General features: G+C 42.8%; 1 protein-coding gene across 3 annotated transcripts in view; it reads left to right on the top strand.

Annotated features, from left to right (window-relative positions):
- PTPN4 (protein tyrosine phosphatase non-receptor type 4) overlaps positions 1-12,258 on the top strand; it is a 206,324-nt gene that overhangs the window by 48,455 nt on the left and 145,611 nt on the right. For 2 of the 3 annotated variants that reach the window (XR_009462146.1, XM_059727499.1), the window contains exon 2: positions 8,091-8,245. Coding sequence is in view for 2 of the 3 variants with exons in the window: in XM_059727499.1 (XP_059583482.1) it covers positions 8,108-8,245 (138 nt within the window). In the remaining variant the exon portion in view is untranslated. Of the gene's footprint in view, positions 1-7,418; positions 7,527-8,090; positions 8,246-12,258 lie in introns of those variants that run through there. The other variant, XM_059727500.1, reaches the window with a different exon arrangement.

Below are 12,258 nucleotides of genomic sequence, written 5' to 3'. Positions count from 1 at the left end.
TTCCCCATTTACTTCCTTTCTTCAGTATTTTATATTACTCCTTTTATGCATTATTGCCCTCCTTGAGCTAGTCTGTAAAACTACCGCTGATGCATCTCTCCTCAGGATCCAGTGCCATTGTGAAGTTTACAGAAAACTATCAGTTGCCAGGTAGAAAGTCTTGGATGTTTACTGATTCAACATTTTACATGTGTGTTGTGTATAACAAGTTTTTGCCTGTGTACCTAATCACAGCACACCTTTTATACCCCTGTTACCGTCTTTGCAAGTTCTTTGTGTTGGGGAATGTCTATTTGCACTTGGCTTTGAATGATAAGGTTGATTCTGATCAGATCCTCAGGCTGCTACCAGAGTACTGGTAAGTGTGGGTGTGTGAGTACATGTGTGAGGGGGAGAGTTTACTGTGGGTGACCCTAGAGCTGTAGTCATCAGTCTTGAAACAAAATATGTTTTGCATTGGTATGTGATGGGGAACACTTTTCTTTTAAAGCTTGAAAAAGAGAATTTCAGCCTTTAGAGTCTGAAGTCTTGCTGTTCTCAGAGCAGACCGTATTGGGCGGAGTTCAACAGAGACTAGACATGAAGATGAAACTTTCAGACCCTGACCTGTAAGATTGCTTTCTGATATATAAAGGAGTATTAAACTAAGGTGAGGTTATTGGGCTCAGACAAGCTCAATGAGTTGCCTGTCCAGCCTCCTCTTGAACATCTCCAAGGATGGTGACTGTACCACCTGCTGGGAGTGTGTACCAGATTCTAGATATCCTTATGGAAAAGAAGTGTTTCCTAATGTCCAACCTAAATCTTTCTTCAGCTTGTGCCCATTGGTCCTCATCCTCCCCCGGGGTGCCTTTCTGAAGAGTTGCTGCCCAGATCTTGGTGTTCACCTTTGACGTACTTGTAGGCAGTAATCAAGTCACCTCTCAGTCTTCTCTTGCTCAGACTGAACAAAGCCACTTCCTGGAGTTGCTCCTCATAAGGTCTATCCTTCAGGCCCTTGATCATCTTAACAACCCTAAACATTTTTTTGAGGCATGTTTAGAAGGTGCTGGAGAGGTGCAGGGTATTTATCACGTAGTCAGTTGTGGTGGTCAGATGTGGACAGTTTGAAGCATATTTAAAATGAATCTGGTTCAAATATTTTGATGCAAGATAGTTTAGTGCCACATCTTGAGGAAAGAGGAATAGATGCACCTGCACCTGGAACATACCTTAGAGGCCCAGAGATAGAAACAGTAACCCAGCCCTACTCAAAGTTGGTATAAGAGCCTATTCAGTCTAATGTTTGTCAGTCCAGAAGAATCTGGTACCTTTAAAAAGGGGGACCAGCCCAGGTTCTGACCTGCATCTTGCCCCTGATCTGTGGGTGTTCAGCACGCTGTTTAACCTCTCTGAGAAACGAGCAATAATATCGATTTTATTTTTTTCTAAAGCAGCAGTTTTTTTTCTAAAGCAGCAGTTTCTCAACCCTTTGTTTGTGACCCAAAAGTGGGTCAGAAGAACGTTTTAAAAGGTCATGAGGAATTGCCAGAAAAATCTACAAAAGTAGGTTTTCCCCTTGCGGGGTGGCAATGTTCCAGCCTGCAAAGAGCTACTTGGGGTGTGGGCAGCATGTGGCCAGGAAAGGTGGTGGGAGCAGCCCCAGCAGCTGGATGAAGGTAAGTGTATGGGGAGCCAGGGCTTGGGGACTGGGGGGGGGGGTGGGGAGGGAGGGGGGCTGAGAAGGTGGCCAGGCGCTGAGGCGGCAGCAGGGCAGGGTGTGGCACTATGGGTCAGGCACTGGCAGGGCTGGGGTTGTAGGGCAGGACAAGTCATTGGTCTTTTCAAAAGGTCCTAGTATGAAAAAGTTTGAGAACCGCTGTTCTAAACATACTGTGGAAACTCAGGGGTTCTTTTGTAACCTCCATAAATATTGTCATTGTTTGACATAAAAAAGTTTTGATTCTTTGCTTTTAATGATAATGGACATTTTGGCAAGATTGATTTCATTGGGTATTGGATCACACCCAACATTTGCTTCAGTTGACCTTCCAGTAAATCTGTTACTTACATTAAGGGCAACATGGGTGACTGTCAGGGGGTTGCCTCACAATCGCCACCACTCTCCCTTCACTGTGCCCCAATCCCAGACGGAAGGAGCAGTGCCCAGCCTGCCTCCAGCTGCTACTCAGGCCGGGCAGTGCAAGTGGGTCTGCTTCCCCACTACCCTGCACCCTGTCTGCCTGTGGCAGAGCTGCTAACGTGGGGGAGGGGGAAGGAGTTAATCCAGGGCACCATTTTCCCTAAGGCTGGCTCTGATAATATCCATGTATTTTAGACAAGATTAACTCAATGTCTGTACTCTCCCTAGAAATCTCACTTGTTCAAACTGAATAAAAAAAAAGAAGAGAACTATGCAAATACAAGCTATAAATGTTCAAGAAACTGCAAAACCTTTCCATTATTTAGTTGGCATCATTGCTTCCAAAGATGAAGGGCATGAGCTGAGCACAGCACAGGAAGGGGAGTCTCTTGTAATTTAAGTTGCTTCACATTTTTACCCTAAATCTGTTTATAATGAAGTTTGCCATGATCTGGTATGTCAAAATTATGGAAAGAAAATCATGAGACAGTAAAAGTGAAGTAAAAATTTCAGATTATTTTCAAATACGTAGAACTCCTGTCAAAACAGCACATCAGTAACTAAGTGTGTTTTAACACTTTCAAGTTGGTTTGGTAAAGATTGTGTGATAGGTTTGCTAAGGGCAGATATGTAAGAGTTCAAGATCTAACTTAATAGAGGGAGGGGGATTTACATTTTATTTACAGAATTTCAGGGTTCAAATTTTTGGGAAAGGTTTGTTGCTTTGTTTGAGTAAATATGCTTATAATTTTCTGTCGTGTCATTCCATAGTGTTTAAAGCATTTTTCACTTTTCCCCCCCCCCACACACAAGAAGTCTCTCTCCTCCCTCCCCCTCCCCTTTCTTTCAGTTCAGGTTGAGTAATTATAACTCTACAGATGATAAAGGGCTCTATATCCCTATAACCATATTAAAAATAAATCATGCAGCAGGAACTCTAAATTCCTGTGGGACTACACTGCCTGCTTCATTGTTACTAAAGATCTGTTGAATCCATGTGCTGCAATAGAGCCCAATTGCTAGACAGGAGCTAGAAACCTGGTACTTCAGCTCCCAAAATACAGGCCTTTGTCACTTCAGCTATGTATTACATTTTACTAATCTTGGTGCGTGTCTCTTGGCAAAAGATAGATAACTTAGCCATGTTAGAGACCCTCTTTATTTGAGCAGTGAATTTAGTGGTATCGGATACCTTCTTTGTATTGTATTATCTCCATGTAGTGTCATCAGTCACTTAATTATGAAGTTGCTATAAAATTGCTTATTTGTTATTATAAGACTCAAACCATTCATTACTTTGTAAGACACTTTATGAAGAACAGATAATGCCAAAAGTAAAAGTTCACTGATGTAACTTTTGTAGCTCCCTAATGGCCTAACCAAGCCAGTACCACTGGATTGTTCTGTCCTTTGATAGGGAACACTCCCTGGAGTTGCTTCATCTCTTGAAACCTGAGCTGAGATGGGACATGCACAACTACCCTCTCCCTTGGCCTGAAGTAAGCAGAGATTCATTGCAGGAGTTCTCTCCTCCTCCAGTTGCTGTGACAGCACATACTTTGAGTTCCTAAATCAAATGTCTAAATGTTGCATGCCTCATAGAAGAATCTGAAAGAGTAACTAGCAGTGTCTTTTCATTCTGCAAGATTTAATCTGAGTTAAAGAAGGGTATTTGCATATGGAGAAGTATGCTGTTTGTTAAGCATGAACAATGCTCTTGGGCACTGTCCAGGACACAAATATAAAGGCGGTCCTTGCCCCAAGCAGTTTACAGGCTAAGCCTTGTGTTCACTAATGAGTACAACAGTGTTTTTCTAACCCTTTTGTGACATCCTCATTTGACAAGATTCCAACAAACTCATCTGAATTTAGTTCACGTGTACTGTTCTGCCTGTGTTTGTACATTCTGGGAAATCTGAGCAGCTGTCTTTCTTTTATTGCCTCATCACTGCTAACTTTGTGCTCCCATCAGTACTAACCTCATCATTTGTACAGTGTGCTCAAGAGGGACTCTCACAATGTCACCAGCAATTCAGGGGGTACAGCATATACTTGACTTGTACTGCACAAGCTGCTGGGAGGAAGAGCAGGTAACTGCAATGCATAGATGCAGTTACCGTCCCAGCTATAATGTAAAATGAGTGCTGTAGAAGGATAACCACATACCAACTTGGGTACTGTCATGGGTCCTGTTTAACTGTGGTGGGTGTACTCAATTCTCATTTAAAGTCAAAGCAGCTACTGATTACTGGTTGGTTAAATACAAGAGTTTTGATAGGGCCTGAGAGATGGAATTTTTTGTATGAAAGAATGCTACAATGAATAAATTTAAATATCATCCCCATGTATCTACATGTTCTGGTGACTTGAAGGAGAAGCAGCAGGAAGGAAACAAGTTTGAAGGAAGCAGTTGCAGAAAAGAGATGCAGATGCATCCACCATAGCAGCTTTTAAGTTATATCCTATAAACCTATTCCAGGCTTTATGTTTCACAAAACCCCAGAACCTAGCACCTGCTAGCTTCAAAGACTGTTGGCTGGTTCATGGAAGAGATTTGCCTTACCTGAATGGTCTCTCCAGACACTGTACAAGGTTTCCATAAAGAAGGAGAACACTGTGCTTTGGGGAACAGGACATGAAGCAGTGACTGTAAACTGCAGCAAAGTAGATTTAGGTTAGATATCAGGGAAAACGTTCTTACTGTTAGAATAGTAAGGCAGTAGACACCACAACCTCCCTGGGCAGTCTGACCTCCTTCATTGGAGGTTTTCAGGAGCAGGCTGGGTAAGCACTAGACAGAGATTATTTCTGAGTAGTGTTCCTGCATTCTTGCAGGGGTTGGACCTGGAAATCCCTTCCAACCCTATGATTTGTTATATCAATTTGAATAATTTATATGCAGAAAGCTTTAAAATCAGTGCAGGAAAACTAAGCAACTCCTCCAACTGGTTCATCCATTGTTGGCTAATTAGAATCAAGCCCATCTTGGATTGAGACCATGACAGAATCTTCCTGTAGAACTGGGTGATTGGAGCTCTTGCTAAGTGCAGATGTTGGGTTGTTTGGAGGCCTGTGTGAATGCTGGAGCATGAGTTAATACTGGGTTTGGAAAGATTTCTGAGGGTGGCTTTTCCCTTTTTCCCTCCTGCCATGATTGTTGTGGTACTTGGGCTTAGTGCTATGTCCTGTTTCCTGTTAATGGCTGTGGTGGGAACAGAGGAATGTCAGTAGGATTTAATTAAAGAACAGGAGAGGACAGGAATGGAAAAGAAGTGGCAGAGAGTGAGTGTGGGAATTGCCTGCTCATTCCTTTTAGGTATGAGCAGCTGTGAGTCTTACCTGGCAGGGGAGACACCATGATCTAGAAGGTAGTTTTCTTGCTGGCACTTTTCTGGCAGGAGGTAGTAGTCTGGCTGAGGTAATTAATGCCTCCCACTTTCACTTCCTGTGGGAAGATCTTGGCTATACCCCAACTTTATGGAAATGGGAGACTCTTCCCTAGCTTGTTCCTGTGGCCATATGGCTGAGGGCAAGTGAAACTTGGGGGCATCTGAATCCCAAGCTTGGGCCTGCATGTAGGATGCCCGCCAAAGGACTTGGAAGCATCTGCAGCCCCAGGTGGGGGTGGAGGATGTTTTGCCAGAAGTAGGACCACATATGGTTCTTAAATGACTCATGGATTTGGAATTGATTTGACTGATTTGACTTGAGACATGAAAAAATTTCCTGAAAAGCCTTGTGGTAGGTTCCCATCAGCACTTTTGACACCAGGGAAGGGTGTCAGAGCTGGCTCCGAGTGCTGGTCCTTCTAGTGCAGTACCTCCAATAATGGATGGACCAGGCCTGGTGTGTATTCCCTCCTAGGGGAGCAACTGCCTATTTGTTTGTTTTTTTAAAGGGCCACACAAAAAAGGTTCCCATCAGTGTGGTTGCCCAGTACTAGCCATTTATTTCGTATTCATGCAGTGTTGGCTACATTTAATTAACTCCATAGTTGGTTTCCATTGCTGAGGACATGCTGCTTTTGGCAGCAGTTTAGTGAGAGATAATGTATTTAGTGAAATTTTCTTGTGTGCAGTTATAAGACAAGGGGCTTGATCCCCATGCCAGCTGAGGGGTGGGGGAAGGCCTTGTCTTGTATTTGAGTAAATATAGTAGTGAAGATTGATTTCTTACAAAAGTAGATGCATTACTGGTTCTTCATAGACTTGATTAGAGTGAAATAGAATCGTACTTACACACCTGAGTATGGTTTTATTCTTAACAGGTCGAATAGAATCTAGCTTACACTTGCTTCACTTCTAGTAAGTTCAGGTTTCTTATCACTTTTACACATCCCATTGCATTGATTTGAATTGTGGGCTGGAATGGGCACTGCTTCCAGCACAGTCCAGCTGGAGCGACAGCTATGCTGTGTGCAGTGGACACCTGAGCCATTGAGCGCATGTGTACCACAGGTCTGGGACTGGCTGGAGCAGGGACTGTGGCATGTGACCCAGAGCGGGTGCCTTGTGTGGCATTGTCTAGTTGGGACAGCCACTGCATGCAGTGCAGCTGCTGCTGCTTTGGCCGAACTGAACTGTATGTGATAGCTATTCTGGCTGCTCTGGTATCCCAGACTGACTAGAGCAGCCACCAGATCAGGTATGCTGGAGGAGAGTGAGGGGACGGGGAAGGGGTCCATGGACCAGATTGGCTCACTCCTGACTAGCGTGCACTGTGCCCCTGATCAGACGCAAAGACAGAACTGGAGGCTAGATAGCAGGGTTCTGTACTCCACCTTAAAAGACTTCTAGCATAAGCTTTTTTTTTCCTGTTTGCAGTCTGTTTGTAGCCTGTTTGTAATTAGTTGAGAGGTTGAGTGGCTCTAAGATTTGTTGTATAGCTATTATGAAGCTTTGTAGAAAGCTGTCACAATGTTCTTTTCTAAGTGAAAGTATTGTTTTAAATAAAGATCCTAAATTTCAGTCCTGAAGAAAAAGGTAGTGTTCTCTAGTGGGTTATGGAATAGAGAAAGATCCCACACTAATTACTGATTTGCTTGATGCACTGGCTGGGGAGTTTTTAGTCGATTGCACGATTTCACAATGATTACACACTTAGTTCGTACAACACAATTTTATTTTAAAATTCCTTACTACGCATATAACATTGCTTTGCTTTAAGAAACTGGCCTCAGTGGTACAGTTTAATTGGCTGGCCTCAGTAGTGATAGGAATAAGTCCACCTTCCTTTGCCCACTCAGGCGCCCAACGGCTTCAGTGTGAACTGAGAGATTCGTGTTCACGGAGAGGGTGGTTCAGGTGATCAGTCTGATCTGGCCTACACTTGCAATTCTTCCTTCGGTGTTCAGCAAGTGAGGTTACCTCCAAATTGGGACAGTAGGTTACGGTTTATATATCGGGTAAGTTGCCGTGATGGGCCCCTCCTTCCCAAACTCGTCGCTGTTCCCATATTTGGGCTCAGATATTATGTCATGGAAAATTTCTTGGCGGGAAGATTTTGGCCACCAAGTGGAATTTTCCCCTGCGGTGAACTCTTAGTGCCCTCAGTTTCTGGGACTTTCCATACCACTGGGGAACCTTTAGTGCCCTCAGTTTCTGATTAGTTGCCTAAAATCCTTTAGGCTTCAATTTCTCACAATTCTATGACTGTCCTAGTTAAGTTTTGATCCTGGCCTAAACTGACTAATGGGCATTTGTTACATACTCTATAAACTTATCATTAAGGTGACGGGTAGCAACTCACAAAGCTAAGTAATATGATGGAACAGGGCCATTATTATACTTCAGCATTAGATTTTTAGTAGTAATTTACCTATTTCTGAAAACAACGAAAATGTATTGGACACTATTTTAACAGAATAGCTTTGTTATGGAGTTGCCTTTTTTTAAACTCAATTTTTTTTTGCTATTTTTTTTTAAACCATATCACAGCGTTTATCTTCTTATATTTGTTTCTTCTAAAGACCTTGTGGGGACAGTAATGACCGCACGTTTCCGATTGCCTGCTGGCAGAACCTACAATGTACGAGCGTCTGAGCTGGCACGAGACAGGCAGCATACAGAGGTGGTTTGCAATATACTTCTCCTGGATAACACTGTACAAGCTTTCAGAGTTCATGTAAGTAGAAGATTGTGTTGTTTCGTTCAGTAAGAATTTCACCTTTAGTCTATCTCGGATTGTGTACATATGTTTGTTTCTTTCCACACGGCTTTAATGGTCATAAGTTTGACCTTGCAACCAAGATGTGGAAAATGTTGAATCAAAAAGATAATTGATAAAGGTTGATATTATAGTCAAACATGCTTGCACATGTGTGTATGCAAGGAGATCTCTATTTGCAAGCTGTGTGTGGAGAGTGGCAGCAGGAATAGTCTCCTTGTTTAGGCCAACAGTTAGTTATTTGCATTTTGATCATGTGTCCTTGATTTATTTCCTGTTCTCTTGATGCCATATATTATGTTTAGTTTAGATATTTTTAATCACATTTGGTGTGTTGTTTAATTTATTCTGAATACTACCAGAATGATTTCTTTGCTCCCTCTGCTTTCCTCAAATCATACTGTATTTTGTTCCTTTGTTTTCTAGCTTGCTTAAGCATGCCAACTTAGTTACAAACTTTTCAGAATAGTAGGAATGAAGAACAGTGGTACTTCATCTACCAAATATATGGTCAATCTTATGGGTAAAATTGAGTGTTATAATGGAATCAGTTTTTGAGTATTTGAAAGGTATGAGTTTGGTAGACTTGCATATGCTACAAAGGTTTATATCAAGCAAATCTAATGACCTTTCAAGCTACAATTACTGAAAGACTAGATAAAAATGAAGCTGTGTACATGTGCATGCATGTATATATACGCGTGTGTGTGTATATATTTATTTAAACCTCATACCATTATATATATATTTATTTAGACCTCAAACTATCTTTAGCAAAGAACTTAACAAAATTGAAGTGAAAGTCATGAAGTGAAAGCTAAAGTACTGTCATAAGCTTAGGAACTTGCAAGAGAGAAAAGAAAAAATATTTGTAGCATAGCAGAATGTTAACAGTGGGGTTCCTTCAAGGGCTTGGTGTTCAATATGTATTAATTATCTAGGCCCCAGTGGGGTGGTAAAATTTACAGGTAGCATGATTGAATAGCTTACTGAAGACTAGAAAAGAGCAGAATTTCTGAAGGGTGCAGAAAGGAATAACATGATGGCAGAAGAGAAAGGGACCTTAGCCTCAGCAGCTGAGAGAAGGATGAAGTGGAGCTGGAGAAGAGCTGCACTCTTGTGAACCTAACTCATACTTGACTGCTTTTCTCTGTTGAAATGACATTTTGGGAGTTCTAAGCAGAGCAACACTCATCTTAGAAACAAAAACAGCTGTTCATTTTAGCACCTGGGAAATTATTTGGGATAAAACAGGAAATTCATGAACTGAGCAATTATTTTGTTTAAAGTATAGCATAAAAACTTGATTTTAATCTCAGAAATCAAATGGCAATAAATCATCTCCATCTTGAATAACCATTTAGACTAACAATTTTTTTAGTAAAAAACTTTAAAATAGTGTTTATTTTTTATTTTGTGTACTTTTAAAATAAAAATAAGCTATCAGCACTATATTTCTGGTGCTAATCAAGGCAGAATAGTAACAGTTCAGTATAACGTGCAAAGAGCTGCCACAATTGGTGGGCAGAGGAAACATACTTCCCAGGACAAACAGATTTAGTTTTAATATTATATGCTGGTTAGTTCTCTCTTGGAATTAATTTTAACAGCTGAGTATGAGGATTTGTTAGTAATGGCCAGAGCCCAGGCACAGTAGCAGCAGATTTTGTGTAAGTTTCTTCTCTCAGCTCTTCCAGTCCCCCAAAATCCTGACTTGTGGCAACCTATAGGTCAATAAGCACAGAATGCTACTTGAGCAGTCACAGAGCTGAGCCATTTTGTATAAAGGTGAATGCTAGACTGTAGTTAAAAGGACACCATGGAACATGGATCATAGATCAGGGCAGTCCAACCGGTGACTTTAGAGCGACATGTGGCTTCTAAGAGGTTAACCTGTGGCCCCTGAGTTCCCAGCCTGTGTGCTACTCACCTCATTCTCCAGCTGCAGCTGCCACCGTGGGAGTCCCTTGGCTCTGCTTACCTCCTCCAGCTTCCACTGCCTGTCTGCCAATGTGGGTGCAGTGGGATGTCCTGTTGGGCTGAGGGAGCCCACAGCCAGGGACGTCAGGAGGATCCAGGTACCTTGTATGATTTCAGGCAGTACAGAAGAAAAACACCCACAAATCGCACACCGCTGGTTATGACCTATCACCCCTCCCTTGAACCTGTACGGAAAATCCTCAAAAAATTGCAACCCATATTAGAAGAAGACCCTATTCTTAAAAAGATCTTCCCAGAGCCACCCATCCTAGCCTTCAGACAAGCACTGAACCTCACCGACCTCATCACCAGAAGCAAACTTCCTCAAGCCCAGAACACACCAAAAGGATCCAGACCGTGCCAGGACAAGAAATGCAAAACCTGCCAATACATCTCTTTCCCCCCTACCCCCACACACACTATTACTACACCCCACAACAGAGCCATCAGCATCCCAGGATCTTACAGCTGCACCTCCAGAAATGTTATATACCTCATCCAATGCACCAAATGCCCTGATGGAAAGATATGTAGGAGAGACCAAACAACTGCGCACCAGAATGAACGCACACCGGAAATCCATCAGACAGAAACACTCAATTACCGGTGGGGGCACATTTCTCACAGGAGGGCCACTCTCTCTCCAATCTCTCAGTCCTGATCCTCAAGGGAAACTTACACGCCACTTCCCAGAGACGAGCCTATGAGCTCCATTTCATCAACCTGCTGGATACTAGAGATCAGGGACTAAACATAGACATTGGATTTTTGATACATTACAATCTTCCTGGCAACTGACTCCCCAGCCCAGCCCCTGGCTTCTTTACTTTTCATCCCATCCAGGAAGAGCACACACCAACTGCTGCAGCTTCCTTAGCCTGACAAAGGGTTTTTGAACCCGAAAGCTTTCTTAATAACTATTCTCCAACCATTTGGGTTGGTCTAATAAAAGATATCAAATTAACCCAAGGAACCTTGTCTGCCTATATCCTTAGACCAACATGGCTACAACCTAAACCCCTGCAACCTGTATGATTTCATACATTTAATAGACATTAGGGCTGGAAGGGACCTTGCAAGATCATCGGGTCCAGTCCCCTACCCAAGGGGCAGGAAGTCAGTGGGGGTTAGATGACCAGCAAGATAAGCATCCAAATGCAATGTGAACATGTCCAAAGTAGGTGCTTGTGCCACTTCTGGGGGGAGTCTTCAGGAACCTCACCCGAGCACCATGAGTTTTCAAATATCTGCACCGATGGCCGAGCTAAGAAGTCAGCCAACTCTTTTAGCATTCTTGGGTACATTTCATCAGGGCTCATTAACTTATGGATGTCCAGCTTCTCAAGGTGTTCCCTCACAATGTCTTCACCAAATGTAGGCATATGGTCACTATACCCTCATAGTCCAGTTTCCTGTCAGGCAGGGTGGTGGTCCCCTTGGGCTGGTGGAAAACCAAAGCAAAGTAATCATTGAGGAGATTAGCTTTTTCCTGTGAGTCAGTTGTCAGCTGCCCCAATTGGTTCAGCAGGGGTCCAGTGTTGCCTTTATTTTTCTTTTGACTTCCTATGTATCTGAAAAAGGACTTGTTATTGTCCGTGATTCCAGTAGCCAGCCTAAGTTTGGTTTCGGCCTTGGCTTTTTTGGTCCGTTCCCTACAGGTACGGGCCAGTGATGCATAGTCCTGAGAGGTGTTACCCATCTTCCAAGCCTAATAGGCTTCTCTTTTAAGATTAAGGAGGTCCATGAGTTCCCTATTTAGCCTTTTCCGCCTTTTCCTGCGGGCCGGAATGGACTTCCTTTGAGCTATTAGGATTGCGTTCTTAAGGAGCAACCACTTGTCTTGGACTCTCTTCCCTGTCAGATCATGATCTTTTAGGGCCTCGACAACCATCCTTCTGAGCTTCTGAAACTCAGCTTTTCTGAAGTCAGGGATTTCTACATTGCTGACTGATTTTGCAAGCTTTGTGATATATAAAGAAGGTGATCAACTT

The sequence above is a fragment of the Alligator mississippiensis genome, chromosome 4, assembly GCF_030867095.1.
Source record: "Alligator mississippiensis isolate rAllMis1 chromosome 4, rAllMis1, whole genome shotgun sequence".
NCBI classification, from domain to species: Eukaryota; Metazoa; Chordata; order Crocodylia; family Alligatoridae; genus Alligator; species Alligator mississippiensis.
This window is presented reverse-complemented; position numbering and strand designations above follow the sequence as displayed.